Source organism: Ceratotherium simum, chromosome 15 (genome assembly GCF_057802395.1).
Source record: "Ceratotherium simum simum isolate JZ-2026a chromosome 15, ASM5780239v1, whole genome shotgun sequence".
Lineage (NCBI taxonomy): Eukaryota > Metazoa > Chordata > Mammalia > Perissodactyla > Rhinocerotidae > Ceratotherium > Ceratotherium simum.
Window position 1 is genome coordinate 11,931,664 of NC_141914.1, and position 22,351 is coordinate 11,954,014.

Consider the following 22,351-nt stretch of genomic DNA (forward strand, 5'->3'; position numbering starts at 1 on the left):
TTGTTTTGTGATTTCACAACACTGCCAGCAAAACAATGACATTCAGTTGTGAAGAGCTGCTTCAAAGCACTGATTACTTGTCAATCTTTTTTCTTAGTGGTCTTGACTGTTTCTCTCCCGGACTCTTTCTTACTCAGTCTTTAGTGATGCTTAGCATTTCTTTGGGTTTATTCCAAGTTCTGGCCTCAAAGGAGTTGCCCCTTGTTCTCTATCTTTGTTTTCTTCCAAACACATGTCACAGTCTTCCAGACACATGTCTTCTGTGTGGAAGTTTCTAAAAGTTTTATTTCTTAAGACTTTCTTTTCCAGCTCTTGTGGGTTGTTTACAAAATAATATGGTAAAGCAAAATGGGGACAATGCCAAAAATTGTTGAAAGCGTGTTGTTAAGCTTCAGGGATTGGAATCTTACTTTTGGCAGAATCCAAGAGAATAAAACAAAGGTATATATGGTACTAGAGAAAGCTAGAGGTATAACTTTTGAGATAAACAAACTGTGGTAATTTAATAAGTATTCCATAAAATTTCCCTTCCAGTTTTTAAAATGAACATTTGCAAGTAGTTCAACTCTTTGTTACAAATACTTTTTCCCCATATTTATCAGTCAGTATATTACTTTGCTTCTTGAATCTTTAGACTTTGTTTGCTTTACATCAGTGGTTCCTATTTTGGGACTGAAAATCTTGGGAACGCTGAGGAATTATCAAAAGGATCTGTGAATTACGTGTCTATATCTTACTAATCAACAATACAACTATTTACATTTACATTACAATCTAAAAATACAACTGTTTACATTTGCGGATAGTCTCTAGAATTGTTTTTATGTCAGAAATTGTTTCTATATTATTTCTGACATAATAGGTTGGGAATCACTATTCTATGTTGTATTATTCAAATCACATCAGTTATTCTCATATGCTATTTCTTTGAAGTTGATTTTGCTCTAAAATATTGTTTCTCTTCTTCTGCTAGACTCAGTACAATGAACAAATTAACAAGGTGAAGCAAGGGTTTGCCTTGAGTACCTTGCCTCCAATCCAGCTTCCTCCACCACCACCCAGTCCTGAGATATTGGTAAGAAATAAGACATTTTGGGGGGTTGGCCCCATGGCATAGTGGTTAAGTTCTGCACCTTCTGCCTTGGTGGCCCGGGTTCACAGGTTCAGATCTCAGGCATGGACCTACACTACTCATCATCAGCCATGCTGTGGCAGCGACCCACATATAAAGTAGAGAAAGATTGGCACAGACGTTAGCTCAGGGCTAATCTTCCTTGGCCAAAAAAAAAAAGAAAGAAAGAAGACATTTTGAAAAATTGCCATCTTCATCTTGTTAAAATGGTAAGGGCTGTTAAACACTGAATATGCACTATGTTTAATGTGTATTCAAAATGGAATAGGCGCATGTTGTGCATATTGTTTGTGATTATGTCCCTTCCTGCTATATCATCTCCAGATAATATAACTAGTTGGCTGGCTCAGCTGAGGCCAATGTTCACTGGATTTTAATGATACCTTTGATATCTAAAGAGGTAACATATTTCTCATTCATCCTGTCAATCTCACCTACAGTGTGGGAGAAAACTGATGCCTGCTCAAAATTCCCAGTGCCCTCAAGTTATCCCTAAATGATGGAAACATCTCAGCACAATACCCTAGCAGGCTGGATTTCACCCCTCTATTTTACTTTAGACTTTCTTTTCCTTAACTTTTATATTCTACCTTTAACAGCAAGGAAAACTTCCGTTTATGCCCCTTCCCTGCTTGTTGTTAGGGATCAATGAGTCTTAATCAGACGCTAATCTCTATGCTATACTATTTATGTTATCCTTCTGGGAAACATAGTACCGTAACCCAATAAACTCATACAGCTTTCCAAAGACCTGTTAGGACAGAACCATTAGGTGATAATTTTTATTATCATAAGAGATCTAGAGATAGGAAAAGAAGAAAAGTGCGAGATATTTAGGGGCAGATCACTTTTGACATCAGCACTTCTGCTTGTAGTAGAACTTTGAAAGTGTTATTTCTACAAATAGTTGAGTATATCAAAGAACTTAAAAATTATGTGAATTATGTGGAGTTATACTGTGTTTGAAAAGCAGAATCTAGAGCTAAAAGCATTATATAATATACAGTGTGGGCTTTAGTTTAGAATGATCGTATTGCCTTTTATATTTTTGGTCAACTCAGTTTTTATAGAAGCACTGTATTATGGACATCATTATTCTAGGCTTGGAACGCTATCGTACCCAACTACCCTAATAAGGAATGTGTTATGTAGATGACAGAGAAATGCCAAAGATTCCATGTAGTCCTACAGGCAGTAACACATATTCTTGGTAGGATTTCTAGAAACCCTGTGTCTTCTGCCCCTATTCAAACTACTGCCTATAGGTTGTAGTTAAACTCTCCCATGACTCTAAATACAAAATGGCTCCAGAAGCTAGGTATAGAGTTGTTCTTTGGAGTTTCCTGGAACCAGACCAGCATAAGCTGTCTGATAAAAGTAATGCTCTGTAGCTGACAAACATAGTCACACCTTGACCTCTAAATCTTCATCCTTTCAGAGACTTTCTTAAATCTGAAGTAGCTTACCCAGGTTTAGTCAAGGGCAAAAACCCACTGGCAGTTAGGCTCTGTGGAATTCATAAGCATCTTTCTGCTAACATCTGAGAGGTACGTGTGTACCTTTTGTGCTTCCTAACCAGAGTCACTGCTGTGCTTGATCAGAGCTGACAGTTGTGTTAAAGTGTAAGCATCAGTGACCGTTGAGCATTAGTGGAACAGTTTGAGAGCACAAATGCTAGAAATGTGACAATGCTATTTGCTATAAATTGAGATGGTATTATACAATGGAAATAGACTAGAGATCTGGGTTCAGGTCCTAACTCTGTGAGGAACTATGTTGGTTTTGGGAAAATCAGCTGTTCTGGGCTTTAGTTTTCCTATCTATAAATGAGGACATGGTACTAGATGATCTGATCACTAAAGTCATCTATCTCTGAGATTCTGGTATTCTAAGAAATGATCACCAGGCTTTAAATGTATAGTAGTCTAACCTAAGAAGTCTGGAATAATGAGTACTGTTACAAGTTTAACCTAGTATTTTTATGTGATTCACTATATCTTGATTTTTGGACCCTGGCTATCTAATCCTCAAAGAAGTGTTAGGTAATAGTTGTCCTCAAAGAGAGCAGGACTGTTGACTCACTACCCACCATTAATTCATTCTTTAAAAACTTTACATTATGAGAATTTTGAAACATACATAAGAATAGACTAGTATAATAAACCTCTGCCAACCCAACCAATATTATCAACATTTTGTCAGTCTTGTTTCATGTCATCCCCTTCTTTCTCCCTACTGGAATATTTTAAAGTAAACCCTACGTGTATAATCTCATCCATTTATTCTGTAGTATATATTACTAAAAGATGAAGACTCATTATTGGATATAATCACAGTACCATTTTCCTACCCCAGAAAATTATAAGTAATGTTTAATATGCAGTTAAAATTTATATTGCCCCAATTGTCTCAAAATGTCTTTTTCTTACCTAGCTCGACTATATTTCCAATTTGGTTATCATTACCCTTACTTTAAAAACCCTTATTTTTAAAAACAATCCAAACAAAATTTACACTTTGCATTTGGCTGATTGTTCTTTAAATTTGTAACAGCTGCCTAATCCCTCCCCTTTATTAATATCATTTATTTGTTAAAAAACTGGATCACTTATCCTGTTCAATTTCTCACATTATTGATTTAACTGATTGCATCCTTATGATGTCATTGTACATGTTCTCCTATTTCCTATAAACTGATCATTAGATCTAGAGTGTTGGTTAGAATCAGATTCAATATTTTTGGCAAGAGTACTTGATAGGTGATATGTATATACATGTCAGAAGGCACACAATATCTCTCTTTTAGTGATGTTGAGGACTGAATGTTAACTTGGTGTATCCATTATAAATTTCTCTATTAACCTTTCACGTGCTGATTTCAGGATGATTACTTAAGAGCTATGTTGATGTTCATTTTTTTAATTCAACAAGTAGTTGAACTCCTGCTTTATACCAGTGCTAGACCTGGCACATGGTAGATAATTCAATAAATCTGTCGTTTTCTGTAGTCCAGCCAAAAAGGTATCCATCCCACTGGTAGATGCTAAGAAGGACTAGCTTTCTACAACCCCTGGGAAATGCAGTAACACACACAAAAATGTCTACAAGTCAGTGTAGGAGAGTTTATCCCCCAGGCCCACCCCACTTCAGCTTTCTACTCTGCTTGGAGTTAGAAATAAAGTTGGAATCCCATCAGGTAGTACAAGGTCCTCCTAGTACATAATAGCAAAAGTAGTATTTTCTATAGACAGCTTTGGTTCTGTAGTGGAATTTCTAAGTAGCAATATTGTTCATCAACATGGACAATACTCATTGAGGAGACTCCTTTGCGTAGTCCTATATTATTAAAGTTAGGAGAGAATCTTAAAGATCACCTAACCCAACCCTCTTATTTTATAGATTAGTAACTTGGCATTCAAGATTACCCAGCTAGGGGGAGAGAAAGTGGGACTAGAACCCAGTTCTCTTCTCTCTCAGTGCTATTTAGCATATTTCACTGCCCTTTACTTTTCCAAATATTCATATATTTAACATTGTCAAACAATGTTATGACAACATTGTTTCTAATGTGCTTTGTATCTAGATTTCAAATCACTGTTTTCTCCAAACATCGCTCTATGAGTTCAGATCATTGCCTATATAAATATACAAATTTGGGGGGTTTTGTTTTTATTTTTTACCTTTTCTATTTTAGATGCAGCAATTCTTGGGAAGACCTCTTGTGAAAGAATCTTTCTTTAGACCCATATTTACTGTTCCTCAAATGCCTGCTGTTTGTCCTGGAGTCATCTCTGCACCTGGCCAACCTAGAGCTCCTCTGGTATAGAGCCCTTCTTGGTTGAATAGACACTAACTAGTTCTTTATCACTACAGTGGTCTTCCTGGATGAAAGTCTTCTCTTTGGTCATTTATTTGATAAATGATGATGTTAGTGGTGGTGGTGGTGGTGGTGGTGGTGGTGGTGATGGTGATGGTGGTGATGATGATGGTGATGATAACTGAATGATAATTGAATGAATAGTTCCATGTGAGGCACTGTGTTAAGGGCATTGCATATATTATTTATTTCATTAACTGATATAAGCTTAGTTTTTGGATGCAAAGATAAATATATTTTTATGGTATAGAAGCCTTACAATTACAGTTTTGCTTCTATAACAGGCAATAGTGCAGGGTAGGTTGCTATTTTAATAGATAATTTATATTCAGCATGGTTGTTTGGAAGTTGAAAAGCAAAGAAGCCAAGTCACAACAAACTATGTTACAAAGCTAACGAAAAATCTTATTTACACACATACACACACACATATATATGTATGTATAGTAGGACAGTGTTTCAACTGAATCTGTAAACAGACAGTATAAATAGCATCATGTTGGACCATATTATACTGTAAAGTTATAAATCTTTCTAGCTACAAATAGCCACATAAGCCTTATCCAAGCCTGAAGAAGCGATAGGGAAATTTAACATAAGATTATTAGTTGTAATCTTGGCTAAGGTAAACTTTCTTTATTAAAAGAAAAAGCTTCTCCCGGAAGATTGATGTTAAGCATAATTAATGTCTAATTATATAGTCTATTAAATCTTATTAAATGTCTTATTAAAAATGTCTAATCTTGACTTTCCCATAAGTACATTCCAGTCAGTTGTTTCATTTTTTTTTTTGTACCTACATGTTGCCTACAGTCTGTCTGTGAACTACAGAGTCAGATGGACTCTGCTCTTATTTGTAGAGGCTGCCTTTCTGCAAACAAATACGTGGATAGGCCTTATCATGTTAACTAAGTACCACATCTTCTTACTACCATGAGATCACAGTGTTGCTCATGTGGTTTGCTCCCGCACCATTCTATAAGGAACTATGATAAAAATTTATTGAAAACCTTCAAGTACCTCAACCTTCTAATAAGATTACTTTCTGATTCCTGGGAGCAAGTTTGATACTGAGGCAAACCCAGATTTCTGCGCAGTATTTTGCTCCTTCTCTGACTTACTAGGCTTTGTATGAGTTATTCCAGTGGCTATTAGTCATGGCTAATTTTTCATGAATAATAACCTTATCTTTGAAAATAACCTGTATAGCCTTAGATAAAAGTAAAAGATGCCATGTTTATAATTATCCTAGTAATCAGATTAGCACTCCAAAAATATTCACTTATTGATATTAATTAGAATCTTAATGGTTCTAAGAAGAAACTACCATAACATACGGGCAAAACTTTGATGGCTTCATGGATCAGGGGTATTAACTGCAACTTCCACACAACCTTTGTGTATAATATTCATGAGACATTGGGCAGAATTCTAGTAGTAGTGTCATCTTTATTTAGTTGTTTGAAAATTCAACTTTATTATTTTTCTAATTATAAAAATATATATAGCATATACTAATATATATAGCATATATAGCACAGCATATATATTAGTATATGCTAATCATAAAAAAAACAAATAATACAGAAATATACAAAGTAAATGCAGAATATACAATAAATATACAAAGTAGAAAGCAAAATTGCCCTGTAATTGAATCCTAGGAAATAATTACTGTTTACAGTTTGTTTTATAACTTACAGACCTTTTTCTATGCATACAAATTTTTTAAAATTTTAATATGAAATGAGTCATACCATAAACACTCTGCCACAGACTTTTTATTAATGAAACGTATTTCATGGACATCTCTCATGCTCAGACATATAGATCTGTGTTTAAAGACTTGATTAGATATGCCATAATGTATTTACTCATTTCCCTATTAACAGACTTCAGGTTGTTTTCAGTTTTTCACTGTTATAAAATATAGCAGTAAACACTGTGTATGTATTTATGTACATGTTTACAGTTACCGAGACTAGCATGTCCCATATTTTAAATAAAGGTAATTATAAACAATTAGAAATATTTGTGCAAGTCAAGAAGAAAACCTCTAAAAAGGAAAGTGTATGTCAGTATTCCTCTTCTTCATTCTACCCATTTTCTGAGGTATGGAAATGTAATGTTGGCATGGAATGTTACTTCCCAATAATTGAAGCTGGGTTCTAAGTCTATGCTCCTTACAGATGACTGGCATAGCCTGGACTGTGCCGGCGCCTGTGGGAGAGGCTGTGCCTCCCAGTGGGGCTCTGGGAAGTGATCCCCCCATGATGAATTGGGAGAGGATTACAGACAGGCTGAAAACTGCCTTTCCACAGCAGACCAGGTAGGTACCTTAGCTGTTATTTAGTGATGAGTACAGATGAAACTCTACAGTTTCCATGGCCATAATTACAACAAATGAAACATTCCAGAGAAACATAATGCACATAAAAAAAGTATAGATATTTCCTTACCATGACCTTGGTAAGGAAAATGAAATTTACCAAGAAGGGATAGAGTTCGATATAAGTGCTAAACCTCTTCACTACAGTTATTAGTCTTAAGTCATGAGAGAATGAATTTTTAAATTTAGGTTTGCTCATTTACTGAAAGTACAATTAGTTGTAAACCTATCCAATTTAAATGCCACCAGCTGCAATAATTATCTTAATAACCTATTTCCAAAGTGAATTTTAAATTGATTGTATGCTATATAAGCCTAAACATCATCAGCTTTTACTTTCCTGTTTCCTTAATTTTATTCAGGGTCCATATAGTTTCTTTGTTAGGGAACACATTTAAATGCAAGAAATCATGATTTTACTGTGCTTTTCACAGTTCTGAATTTAGCAGAAAGGTATTTAATTCTACTCTTCCTGAAATGAAGTTTCTTTTATCTTTACTCTTATATCCAAGGACATAATTCTAGTTTTCACCAGTATTTTCATTTGGAGACCAAATTAATATTTTTATATTTATTTTTGAAATATTTATATTTGACCACTTTTATTTAATGTACATACTGTTATGCTTCAGGATTAGATTATGGTTCTATAAATATAACAGTGAATAGATAGTGAAAATAGAACTATAGTACAGTTGTTCTATATGTATAAAATGAATAAATAGTAAATCAAAGGTAGTTTTATAAGGCTGATGACATAACACTTCATTTGGGAAAGGAAAATGTTTCCTCCTGCCCTATCCTACCAAAAATGTATATGCAGGCTTTGGATCAGTGAACCATGGGAATTGAAAAGCAACATATAGATGAAAATATTCCTAGGTTTTTTTGTTACATAATTAATGTGTCTTTTAATCTTTGCTTTCCTGTTCTGTTTGATCTTTGTTTTCTGTTTATGAGTTTTATAAAAGTAAAACTGTTAACACTGATAGAGGAGAGAGACACTGATAGTAACATAGTCAAAAAGGAGTATTTTAGTACGGAGTAAGAGAGCCTTGAGAGAGATGATATAAAGACCTCAGTACATAAATAAGTAGCTAACAAACTCAGTTTTCACACAGTGAGCTTTCAAAAACAGTTGAAGTCTCTTTTTGGAAAGAAAATAAATATTAAACCTTATCACTGATGAACACATTAAATATCATTAATGAAGACGTTAGGAGTTTTCATTTTGGTTTAAGATAAATGCAGATGGACCTGTGATCACTTTTTTAGATCGACAGTCTAAAGGGTCACATCTGTATGCTACGTGTCGATCATATGATGGGATTTTAAATCTCGTTTGGAAGGCACATCCTGAAGGCAGTAGGGAAAATCAAATCACCACTGCTCTTTTCTTGATCTCTTCCAGAAAGGAGCTTACAGATTTCTTACGGCAATTAAAGGATGCTCATGGGAAGTCCTTATCTGGACTGACATTTGATGAAATTGTTTACAAGATTTCCCAACTTATTGACCCCAAGAGACCACAGGTAAAAAAAAGCAAAAAACCTGGTATCTCTCTGCCTTTATCTCTAGCAGTTAGCTGTCTTAATTATCTCTATAACGTGTTCAAAAAATCAATACCCTATAATCATATTAAATCATTTATTAACAGTAAACAATTCAACTTCAACTTGACAAATGGTACAGGAAGTCTTTTTGAAAATAGCACCTGATAATTCTAGAATAAAACTGACCCTCTTGAAATTTATTCTAGATTACTTTGAATAATTCTAAAGGAAGACATTTTTGCTAGTTTTCTGCAAAGACTTGTTTTAATTAAAGAGTATGTAGAGTTGTTTTTGTCTTTACTTGGCTCTTAGTATATAAATAATATTGCCAACTTATTGTGTCAAGGTTTCTTATGAATCTGATTGACCTTTACCCTTTTGCTAATTCTCACTATACCTCATTCTGTCCTATTCTATTAGTTCCTCCTGTTTTAGAACAATTGTAAAAAAAGTTTAATATTTTTACTTTCAGAGTCAAGGAAAATCAATGCCAAATGGTGATTGTGTTTCACCCAGCCATACTCCGCCACAGTCTAATGCTGCCCAGCCCCCAAAACCAGCCTGGAGGCCCCTCAATTCACAAGGTCCTGCCACGTGGGAAGGAGCCAATAATTTGGTGAGACTGAGACTGTTGATTCTAAATACTCTTAAATTTGGGAGAAAGAAATGAGCTGAACCTAACCTTATATATATTTTCCCTAGGATGATGAGGAGGAGGAAGAGGAGCCCTGTGTGATCTGTCATGAGAATCTCTCTCCAGAAAACCTCTCAGTTTTGCCTTGTGCTCACAAATTCCACTCTCAGGTAACCCTTTAAACTTCTCTTTTTAATATTTTACCATTAATCAACTGAGCAAGATTCATACTACTTTACTTGAAATCATGTACGTGCATCATCATGCATTGCTGTGTCATGAATTCCACTGAATATAACTCTGGGTTTTTGGGGCACCACACACAAACATTTACACCTCTTTCCCCGTACCTAGCCACAGATTGCACTGCGCTTTCTTGGATCTTCATACGCCTTACAGGAAAAGGGGACAATGATGAGATTTAAATGGTACAGAATAGGCAGTTCTCTTGAATAGAACTAGGAGGAATGTTGAGTGATATGGCAGTTTAGCAGCAGTGCCTCTTCACCTTGACGTGCTATAAATAACACTTAGTGTCCTTTGTCCACACCTAATGATGGCCCCCTACCGTTATGAAGCATAGAACTTACCCTAACACTCTGTCCAGGCTCCTATATTTGCTTTTGAAGGTGTTCAGGCTTGAGTTTTGATGTTAGAAAAATGTGAGGCTGGCATATCTTTTGTTGATTCTTGGCATTTACATAGATTAACTCCTGGTGTTGCTGCTGTGCAAGTGCTATTGACATACAGTTTATAACCCAAGTCTTCTGTTGCAAAGATGTAATTTGACACAGGAAAAGATAGTCTTTCACAAGAAAGGCTTCTCAGGGAAGTGAACAATAGTCAGCTCATTCAAGCCTTATGTGTAAATCATTTCAAAGATATGTCATACCTGGTACAGAATTATATTTTGATTCTGCTCTGATGTGAAGAGATACACATAGAATGGCTAATCCCAAAAGATCTCCAGGAAAGATACTTAGCCACTTCATTTTCCCATTTGAAGTTTTTAAAGTCCTATCCATTTAGAAAATAAATGCTTCATGAAACTTATTTTATTCTTTGCGGTTGCTCATTGAATAGAAAACAGATAATTCATTCAGGTAACTTTTTAGGGTTAGTGTTAGCAGTCCTTATATTCTTAATCCTCTTAATTCTCTGCCTATTCTTTTTTTTTTTTTTTTTTTTTTTTGGTGAGGAAGATCTGCCCTGAGCTAACATCCATGCCAACCCTCCTCTTTTTTGCTGAGGAAGACCGGCCCTAGGCTAATATCTATTGCCAATCCTCCTCCTTTTTTTTTCCCTTTTTCTCCCCAAAGCCCCAGTAGATAGTTGTATGTCATAGTTGCACATCCTTCTAGTTGCTGTATGTGGGGTGCCGCCTCAGCATGGCCCGACAAGTGGTGCATCGGTGCGCACCCAGGATCCGAACCCGGGCCGCCAGTAATGGAGCATGCACACTCAACCGCCAAGCCCCGGGGCTGGCCCCTCTCTGCCTGTTCTTAATCCACTCTTATCTGACCTGGCTCTCCATTATTCATACAGGTAAAAATGATTTATTTTTGGAGAGTCAGTATTCAAGCAATGACTTAACAGATAGTTCGTAGACAAAGAGTACTCCCAATGTTACCAAAGAAATAGCAATCTTAAAAGTATATCTGTCATCTAGGAATTTTAATTTCAGAACACTATAAGCACTTGATATACAAGGTATTGGTAACTTTTGTATGTTTAGTTATGACATTTTCTGGATTATGAATGAGAACAATATATAATAAAACAAACTAGAGAAAAAAAATAGAGCAGGTCTCCTGAACCTCTTTGTTAGGAAGAACTGCTAGTCATCCTGAAAATTGGAGTTGGGGGAAGGATCCAAATAGAATAAACTGTCTGGTGTTCTGTTAGCAGCTGTATTGCTCAGCAAACCACAAAGAAGGTGCCATGATTACAGCAGTTAGCTTGGCGATCCACCAGATAAGGCTTTAAGAGCCACCAGAAGACATGTCGGTTGATAGCTCTGACGTACAGAATAACAGCTGCCTCTTCTAGGCTAAATCTACGAGACTCACAAGAATCTTTTTGCTCCATAGTGCATTAGACCTTGGTTGATGCAGCAGGGGACCTGCCCAACCTGCAGACTCCACGTTTTGCTACCAGAAGAATTTCCTGGTCACCCCAACCGGCACTTGCCCAAGATCTGATACAAAGGGGTGACTGTGCAAAGGAAGTTCAGGGTTCAGACTCCAGCACTTAGTTTTGCTTTTTGTTATGAGCTGATGGTGTGAATGGTGTGAAGCAGTATGCTCTTGAGTATTGTGCAGAAGCAGCTAGCTAATCTCATCAAAGCTGCAGCCAAAGAGGACAGGACAAATCTTCAGGACTGTGAACTGAACTGAAAGGGCTTAAAGAAGATGGAATTATAAAAGTTACATTATATTTGCCCTTGTCTAGTAGGTATTTTCTCCCAGTGTAAACATAACTATTAGCATATATCTTAGGATGTTGCTTCTTATCTTTTTTCCTTCTTATTCCACTCATCCTTTACTTCCCCCCAAATATACTACATTTTAACTTCCTGATATAAATTTAACCAAGAGAAAAAGTAAAATAGTAAACGAGAAGTGTAGGAAAATTCCACAGATTTTAATGTTCCTTTCAATTTTTAAAATTGCTTGCAAAAAATATAATTGAATTATTTAAATTTTATCTCTATCTTCCCCATTCTTTTCTATCCTCTAAAATATGTACTCATGAAGAGATTATGAGCTAGATATTTAAGGGTGGGAACCATGCTTGTGGCGTGTTGGAGCTGGCTTATAATGGCTTATGAGAGATGATTGTTAAAGTTTTGGGAATTTTGTGAGTCAGTTCTCAAATTGTTGGTAGTTTGAAATATGCCATAGTAGGAGTATTTACACCATAGAAATTGGTAAATGCTGTAAGTAAGGGCTTCTCTTCCCCTTAAGAACTGGTTGTTTAACATTAACCAGCATAGCACTGGGACCATGTCAGATCCTTCTTTGTGTTCCCAATGTCTTGCACAGTAGGTGCAGCATAAATATTTCCAGAATCAGAAATCAGGAAAGTGGTAAGAAAAGGAGTTAATGTGCAAATTAAGTCACTTGCTCAGTTGCATAATTGAGATCTTATGTTCATTTGTAAACATCCTTTTTGGACCATAATCATTTACACTTTGGAAGGATTTTTTCTCTGCCTTAAAAGTTTCTAATTTCACTGTCTCATGCTAGGATCTGTCTGGGACTATTGGTGTGTAGTTGCGTCTTATGACAAAGTTGATACCCACTGGGCTAAGTTGCATATCTAAAGCTTGTCACCGAGAACTTTTATTCTTAGAGGTCAAAAACCTATTTTGAAAATAGTATTGTGTAAATGCTGTAAGTGTTGTACATGTCTCTAGTTACAAGATTAAAAGAATTCACTTACCTTATAAGAAAAATGTTACTTAGTTCTTATTCTTTTCCATAAATTAATGAAGTTGAGACTGTGAATAAGCGTTTCCTGACTCAGCAACTATTTTATATATATTTCAGTGTAAATGTATCTTGAAGTTACTTTAAATCTCTATTTAAAACCACTATTTCTGTAATTGTATGCTAAATGTTTTCTTCTGTAATGAGATTATATTGGAAAATGTGAAGGAAAATAGCCCAAAGTGAAGGCAGTCATCTAGACACGTAAAATGCCAAGAATGCCTTGGAATTGTAAAATTCAGAACTTATAAAGCCTGTAATAATCATCTTATGTAACACGTGAAGGTCATGGTCGTGTTCAGGTAGCAAATTACCTTGTAAAACAAATGTTTCTTAGTCTGTGTTTACAAATGCAATTCCACTTTCATGTGGGAACAAATAAATGTTTCTTAATTGAACACCTATTTTATCTGTTTATATTGGTTTAAATGTATCCTGAAGCTACTTTAAATCTGTTTGGAACATTTATTTCTATTTAATTGTGCTTAAATTTTTTTCCTGTTATGAGAAAGGATACGAAAATACCCAAGAAGAAGGCAGTCATCCAGTCTCGTAAAATGCCAAGGATGTCTTGGAATCATAGAATGTCAGAGCTTATAGTGTCCTTAATGATCCTCTAGTCTGTCCCCTCATTTTATAAGTACATCTCACCCAAGATCATGTGGCTAAAAAGTGGCTGAGCGAGTCCTAATACTTGAAGTGTCCTGACGCTCAGTCACGTACTTTCTCCACAAACTCATGCTGCAAAATTGTCTTGGTACTGGTCTGCTATTCTTGGTTCCAAGGATGGGGCTGGAGGGCTTAACATGATAGCTGATAGATAGTGAGAGTGTAGTATGACCGTGCTCTTGAAAGTCGTGTCCGGTTCTGCAGATGCTGAAGGTGATGAGATAGTTTTTTTCCTTTTGACATATAATTTAACAGTAAAGACAACTGTGGGGGTCCTTCTACGATGAACAGTGATAACTGTCATGCCTGTGGCTGCTGAGGGATCCAGAACACCATCTTGCCTAGAAATCCAGTGAGGGAAGTGGCAATATTTACATCAGAAACAAAGATTAAGTATCCAGTAATATCACTGCAGCTGCTGTCTGAGGGTATGCCTTGTAATGTTTTCCTTCATATTTATTGTCCATGTGTTTAACGTTTTCCAGCTTTTATGGGACACCTTCAAATGTGTCTGTTACTTCATTTGACCCACTAATAACTCTGAAGTGGATATTATCCTCCTTATTTTACAGATGATGAAACTGAGGCTCAAGTAAGAGGGAAATAATTTGAGGTCGTAGCTACCAAGTGGCATTCTGGGATCTGAATGCAGATCTTCTGTCCCTTAGCTGGGGTTCTCTTCCAGTATTTCACAGCTGCATTCCCATTTTGGATTGACTTTGTGCACACAAGAAAAGTAGTTTTTTCTTCCTTTTAAATAATCTTCAAAATAAATGAAACAGATGGTAAACCTTACTGATTGTTTTGGACTAGGAACATGGTATTGAGTGTATAAAAATACATTATAGTTGTAGGACATGATGAGAAAAGTTTGACTGACGTTTCCCTCATATGCCTTGGTTTGCTTAGGATGGTTCCAATTAATGCCTGTTGTCTTGACATAATTATTAATACAGCCCCTTTCACTCTGAACAGTGTCCCAGTCTGGATGATGAATTATATCTTATGGTTAATTCAGGGAAAGTAGGCTTATTTTTTTACGAGATTCAGATTTAGCAAGAATGCTCTGCACTTAGAAAATGCTCCTGGAGTACCTTATCACATAGCCTCAGGTAAGAATTCCAGGGCTACAGTAGCTGGGGACTGTCTGGTTAATAGCGAGATAAAAGTAACAAATGAATACTAATTTATTGTAAAGATATATGGTTTCTGATTTTCTTGAGTAAGCAGTTTTCAGAGCTAATGGGCTCTTGTTCTTAAGTATGGATGCTGGGCCACATCACGTTTACCCAGTGTATTTATAAAAATGTGTATTCCAAGAGGCCGTCTAGGAATCTGCGCTTGGAATGAGCACTCCAGGTGTTGTGAAGCACGCTAAAGTTTGAAAACCATTGATGTAGTAGAAAGTGGCTTTCTCAGGCAGATCTAGGTTTGAATTTTTGAATTCCATCTCTGACATGTTGTGTGATCATGAAAAAAATTACTTAACTTTTCTCAACCAAATCCTCTTCTGTAAAATGAGGAAAAGACTACTTGCCTGACAGAGTTATTACTGTTAAATGAACATTTATTAGTCTTCATTCCCAAAGTAGCAAACCTTCCATTAGTCATTCAACCTGTTTGAATTTACTCATTGATGATAAAATCTTAAAGATTTTTTATTCTTTAACTACCCTTGTTAAAGTGAAGGAGAAAATATAACCATTAGTCCTACTTCAAGGCCCAGATGGTGACCACAGACTTCCAGATCTTTCCCATGGGCGACTGGCTGTACATCAGCCTGACTGGGCTCGCCAACAACGTGCAGACTGTTGCCCAGCACCTCAAGTTCCAGCTGAACCTGTGTAAGCTGAAGGAAGGTTGGCAGATCAAGCCTTAGACCCTCGTGAGCATGGTGGCCAATCTCTTGTACAAGAAACGGTTTGGCCCCTGCTACTCTGAGCCAGTTGTTGCTGGGTTGGACCCGAAGACCTTTAAGCCCTTCGTTTACTCTCTAGACCTCATCAGCGGCCCCTTGGTGACTGACAACTTTGTGGTCAGCTGAACAGATGTATGGGGTGTGTGAGTCCCTCTGGGAGCCCAGCATGGACACCTGTTTGAAACCATCTTGCAAGCCATGCTGAATGTTGTGGACCAGGATGCAGTGTCAGGCATAGGAGTCAGTGTCACATCATTGAGAAGGACAAAGCCACCACCAGGACACTGAAGGCCCAAATGGATTAACCCTTTGTTCCCAGAGCCCACTTTTTTTTTTTTTTTTAACAGAATAGTTTATCTTTCACAAAAAACCTACCACTATCTTAAACCAAACACAAAAATTAACTCAAAATGTATTAAAGATTTGAATGTAAGACTTGAAACCGTAAAACTCCTAGAAGAAAACATAGATCATAAGCTCCTTGACATCAGTCTCGGCAATGATTTTTTGGACCTGACACCAAAAGCAAAGGCAACAAAAGCAAAAATAAACGTGGGACTACATGAAACTAAAAAGCTTCTGCACAGCAAAGAACACCATCAAAAAAATTAACCAGCAACCTACTGAATGAAAAAAATATTTGCAACTCATATATCTGATAAGGGGCTAATATCAAAAATATATAAAGAACTCATACAACACAATAGAAAAAAAACAATTAAAAAATGGGCAGAGGATCTGAATAGACATTTTTCAAAGAACACGTACAGGTGGCCAACAGGTACATGAAAACATGCTCAACATCACTAATCGTCAGGAAATGCAGATCAAAACCACAATGAGATATCACCTCACACCAGTGAAAATGGCTATCATCAAAAAGACAAGAAATAACAAGTGTTGGCATGGATATGGAGAAAAGGGAACCCTCGTGTACTGTTGGTGGGAATGTAAATTGGTGTAGCCTGTATGGAAAACAGTATGGAGATTCCTCGAAAAAGTGAAAAATAGAACTGCTATATGATCCAGCAATTCCACTCCTGGGTATTTATTCAAAGAAAATGAAAACACTAATTGAAAAAGATATATGCACCCCCATGTTCATTGCAGGATTATTTACAATAGCCAAGACATGGAAACAACCTAAGTGTCCACTGACAGAAGAATGGATAAGGAAAATGTGGTATATATATATTTGTACAATAGAATATTTTTCACTCAAAAAAAGAGTAAAATCTTACCATTTGTGACAACATGGATGGACCTTGAGGACATTATGTCAAGCAAAATAAGTCAGACAAAGACAAATAGTGTATGATCTCACTTATATGTGGAATCTAAAAAAAAAGTTCATAGATACAGAGAACTGGTTATTGGTGGTTACCAGAGGCAGGGGGTTGGGGATGGTCTAAATGAGTGAAAAGGGTCAAAAGATACAAATTTCCAGTTACAAAATAAGTCATGGGGGATATAATATATAGCATGAGACTATAGTTAATAATACTGTATTGCATATTTGGAAGTTGCTAAGAGATCTTAAAAGTTCTCATCACAAGAAAAAAAACTTGTAACTATATATAGTAATGGATGTAAACTAGAATTACTGTGGTGATCATTTCACAATATATACAAATATCAAATTTTTATGTTGTACACCTGAAACTAATACAATATGTCATACCTGGATAAAAAAAATTCTCTACAAAAAAAAAAAAAATGAAGGGGGGCCAGCCCACTGGTGCAAGCGGTTAAGTGCACGCACTCTGCTGCAGCAGCCTGGGGTTTGCCGGTTCGGATCCCGGCACGCAGACGCACCGCTTGTCAAGCCATGCTGTGGCGGCATCCCATATAAAGTGGAGGAAGATGGGCATGGATGTTAGCCCAGGGCCAGTCTTCCTCAGCAAAAAGAGGAGGATTGGCAGATGTTAGCTCAGGGCCGATCTTCCTCACCAAAAAAAAAAAAAAAAATGAAGGAAGGAGAGAATATAACCATTCATTTCCAGTTTCACATAGCCTCAGAATTTTGAGCAGTAAATTTATTGCATTAAAATACCACACCCCCCTGGCATTTGATTGATCCATTTGAACAAGATGAACTTTAATAATCCTTAATACTGCCTAGCAAGGTTGAATAACTGACAATGATCTAGGAGACTGAAAGTTTTGAAGGTGTGTAGGAAAGATGTCATTTCCATTTGGGAGACAAGAATACTGAGGGAATGATTTACCCAAGGTCACACAACTATTAAGTAGTAGGGCCATGATTCCAATCTAGATTCCTGACATCAAATTCAGTGTTCTCTCTGTAACACCATACTGCCTTTTTAAAAAAACAAATGGGGGCCGGCCTGGTGGCGCAAGCGGTTAAGTGCGTGTGCTCCGCTGTGGCGGCCTGGGGTTCGCTGTTTCGGATCCTGGGCGTGCACCAAGACACTGCTTGGCAAGCCATGCTGTGGCGGCGTCCCATATAAAGTGGAGGAAGATGGGCACGGATGTTAGCCCAGGGCCAGTCTTTCTCAGCAAAAAAAGAGGAGGATTGGTGGATGTTAGCACAGGGCTGATCTCCTCACACACACACACAAAAAAACAAATGAAACTGAATGCTTGAAAATCACCAGGTTGTTTGTTTGGGTCAATGCATAAGTAAAATAAGTTTAGAATAGTCTTATCACAGGGTATTCTAACAGAATAAAGCCAAAATTACAGTATTCTTACTTCGTGGTTGATGGTATCTGATCAATACTTTTAAAAGGCAAAGTACAGATGTTTTGCCTTTCAATTTCTAACATCATATTGGTGTTCATTTAGAACATATCTCCAGGGTTGTATCATTTTATTAAACCATGAAACTTTACAACCACTATTGGGATTACAATATTGCAATAATATACTTCTGCAGTGTGAATAATTTCTCTGTCAGTGTACTACGTCAGCTCAGAGGAAATAGCAATGGTGTAGGAAACTAGTATGGGCCTTGACTTCTCCCTTGAAACACTATTATATGACAAAAAGAAAGGCTAATCACAAGCTGCAGTTATGAAGTTTGCATTATTTTAGTCCAAGAAAGGCTTTGTTTTAATTTTAAAGGCCTAGACAAAAGCCGTTCCTCAGCAACTAAAGGTGAAGCATTTTAATTGTAATTTCAATTAAGAAGAGTGGATTGTTTTAATAAATTATGAATATATTTACAGCATTATCAGATCATTACAAAGTAAACCTAAACAGAAGTTCAAAACCAACATATATTTATTGGATATGTATTTTTTAAACAGCAAGCACGTTTCACTACCCTCTATCCAACTCCATCATTAGTCAAGAGTTGATATTCTCCTTGAAGGCCTAAAAACAGCACAGATCATTACATCAGATCATGATCGTCATGAGTGTTTATTGAATGCTTGTTACATGAAAGTACTATTTTTGGTCTTGGATATATCAAGTACAAGACAAGGTCGCTGGCCTGAAGGAGCTGAGTCTTAAGCACAGGCGTTTCAGTTTCTCAAAGATAGCTAGTATTATAAAGCAACATACATTCAATGCCAAATGAATCATACAGGCAAGTGCTGTTGTAAGAGTTTGCTCATTGCAAGCTGGGGGAATTGGAGCTTCTCACTGAAAATGAGGAATGGAACTGGTTCTTCCTGATTTTCAGCCATATCAAGATCCTACCTTAGGTACTCTCCACATGGTGGAGCACTCTTTCCTTAGAGTGCTTGTTTCACTCTCACTCTCTCTCCTTTCAGTTCTCTGCTCAAATGTGACCTCAGAGTAACTTTCCTTGACTACCATGATGAAAATAGACCTCTTCCCCACACAGATACCGTTTTTCCCCATTATTTGAAATTCAGTTGTTAATTTATTGTTTTTCTCACAATATAAGAGCAGAACTGAGAGCAGAAATCTCTTCTTTCGTGTTCACCTTTGTCTATCCATTGCCTAAGACGTTATCTGCTACAAAGTAGGTGTTCAATAAATATTTGTTGAGTAAATGGGCCTTGTGAACCAAGTGGAACTTACATAAGAGGACAGAGTAGCCATTCTAGGCAAGGACAATGCCTTGAAAAACAAGAACTTCTTAGAGAGTTCTTTTCAATCATGGTCTATAGATGGCTTCCTACTCTCTACATGGAAATTTCAGTAATACCTGGGATACTATCACTGATGGACACTGCAAATGATTGGGCTTGCCACTATTATAATAATCTCTAGTCAGCTGTGCCAGTATGCCTTCTCCTGGATCTGCCAATTTTCCCTGAGCACACAGAATAAAACTTGTCAAAGAGGACTTGGTTGGGTTCCAAGAAATAAAATGTTACAAGGCATGAGACAAATAAGTGTTGATAAGACTTTTGGAACATTGGCTTATTTTTCAAGATTTCCATGAACAAAAGAGAAAGACTAAAAATGGTGACAAAGGATGAAAAGGAAACCAAGGTGTAATTTATTAAGGTTAATGAAAACTTTTTTTCAAAACTATATTTTGACAGTTTACTCAGATTTCTCCCCAACTACTGCATGACAAGTGGATATCTGCCAATCTTCTCTTCCCCATCAGGCTTGACTGAATAGACAAGATCCCACAAAATTGCCAAAAGCCACTAAAGGAATTACAAACCTGAGTGCTCTTCATTCACTGTCAGCATCAATGCTGCCAGTCTATACCATGAGACTGTCCCTGGCCTAGTCTGTTTGGGTTAGCATGAGTCTGCATTTCTTCCTTTGAGATAGGAAGCAGACAAAATCTCACTTAGGATTCTGAATGGTTAAAGCTCATCAAAGGCTTACTTTATGATAGTAAGGGCCAGCCACCACAGAGTGAGGCTATGCACTAACATTACAGCTTTGACAGAATTTTACTAAAAACTATTTTGAAAAACATTTAATAGTATTTTTTTCATTAAGAAAGTAACGCCTGGGCCGGCTCCGTGGCTTGGCGGTTAAGTGCGCGCGCTCTGATGCTGGCGGCCCGGGTTCGGATCCCGGGAGCGCCCCGAGGCACCACTTCTCCGTCCAACGTGGGGCCGGGTCCCACGTACAGCAACTAGAAGGATGTGAACCTATGACATACAACTATCTACTGGGGCTTTGGGGGGAAAAAACTGAATAAATAAAATCTTAAAAAAAAAAAAAAAAAAAAAAAAAAAAAAAAAAAAGAAAGTAACGCCTGCTTATTACAGCAAATTTCAAACTACAGAAATGTTGGGGAAAAAAAAATATATCATCCATGGTTCCATCCCCTAGAGTATTGTCTATTCTAACTTTTATGTATATATAATCTTGTTTTTAAAAAAATTTATATTTAACACAAAATATCAGTGTGTAAACATCATAACAGTAAAAGATTTGAAAGGTTACTTCCAATTCCTTGCTCTAATAAATCTGCTGTTACTGAACTTGAATTCTCTCTAGTTCTGAAGCACATGCAAATTTCTACTGAGGTACAATTGTAGCATCAGTACAGTTTTTTAATGTTGTTTTTGTCATTTGTCATAGTAAGAAAAATCCTTCTGTTATGGAATAAATGCAGGGATGAAACCAATGCATGCAGAAGTATATTTGTCATCCTCTGGTAAAGTGGTCCTTACAACTCCAATCCTATTCCTACCAATTCTAGTCTTTGATTTGGGAGAAAGTATTTTTTTTCTTAAGGTAAGGGCGTTATTGGCAAGTACTTGATGATTTCCCAGTTCTGTAAATATATTCAATCTAATGGCATACATAATAATGGGATTTAGTCTTTGTCTAAACATTGTATCTCAGCTTCTTTGGTATCTTTTGGACATAAGTAAGCCTTCTTTTTCCTTCTGTAATTGATTTAAAATAAAGTATGATATAAGCAAAGTTTGGATTTTTCTTTTTATTTGCTTAGTTTTGCTTATACATTCTTGCCAAAGAACATTGTCTTTGTTACCACTTTTTATTTTGAAAAAGGAGAGAAACTGACTCCTTCTAAAACTGTTGCTTAATTCTAAGGCTTTACCATGTACCTATATTTTAACATCTCAGAATATGAATTAGAAGTATTTTTCATTAGAAAGAATCATTTTAAAAAGATTATAACTACATATTAGGTAAGAATGGAGTTTAGGGCTAATAAGACAACCAGAACCTAAGGTACCCCTGTACCAGACCAATACCCATAGAGAAGCAGGACTGACATTCCATACCTTTAAAATTTAGAGTTTATAACATTATTAGAAAGTTCTTAAGGGAATAAAAATGTATTTAAAGTCTTCTGTTTCTGATTTTGATGGAGAAGCTGGTATCAATAACACTTTAATTGAGAAAAACAAAAACTGGATAAAATTGTTTTTAAAAACAGCTAATTGAAAGCACTGGAGTTTAAGAGCCAAGATTTCAGAGAGAAAGCAAGGCTGCTTTTTCTCCGCAAGGTATTTGCGTATTGAAGGCTCTGGACATGGATGCTGAAAGGAAAGTAACTGCATATTGCTCAAGAAAGTATTGGATTAGAGAGACAAAAATAGCATGGAATTCAGGACTATTAAAAACCAGAACCTAAGATGCCAATGTCCTGGAGACAAAAGAATCATAGAGAAGCAAGACTGACGTTCTTCATGCATTTTTCCCCTTGAAGCAGTTGCCAATTCCTAAGCTGTACATGTGCCAGACAAGAATCCAGAAATCAAGAAGAAGTGAGCTGCTAAGAGGCTATAAAGCTAAACTGAGA

General features: G+C 36.5%; 1 protein-coding gene and 1 pseudogene across 6 annotated transcripts in view; both read left to right on the forward strand.

Moving 5' to 3' along the window:
• The window catches only part of DZIP3 (DAZ interacting zinc finger protein 3), a 97,355-nt gene extending 83,881 nt beyond the window's left edge, over positions 1 to 13,474 (forward strand). For 2 of the 6 annotated variants that reach the window (XM_087439561.1, XM_087439562.1), the window contains 7 exons: positions 974 to 1,075; positions 4,827 to 4,952; positions 7,199 to 7,338; positions 8,810 to 8,930; positions 9,424 to 9,567; positions 9,654 to 9,755; positions 10,947 to 11,663. In XM_087439561.1, coding sequence (XP_087295687.1) covers positions 974 to 1,075; positions 4,827 to 4,952; positions 7,199 to 7,338; positions 8,810 to 8,930; positions 9,424 to 9,567; positions 9,654 to 9,755; positions 10,947 to 11,192 — 981 coding nt within the window. In that variant the 3' untranslated portion in view covers positions 11,193 to 11,663. The other 4 variants (XM_087439563.1, XM_087439564.1, XM_014792261.2 and 1 more) reach the window with 3 other exon arrangements.
• Positions 13,475 to 13,912: 438 nt separating this feature from the next.
• LOC101406919 (proteasome subunit beta type-3 pseudogene) lies at positions 13,913 to 20,771 on the forward strand (annotated as a pseudogene).
• Positions 20,772 to 22,351: the final 1,580 nt, after the last annotated feature.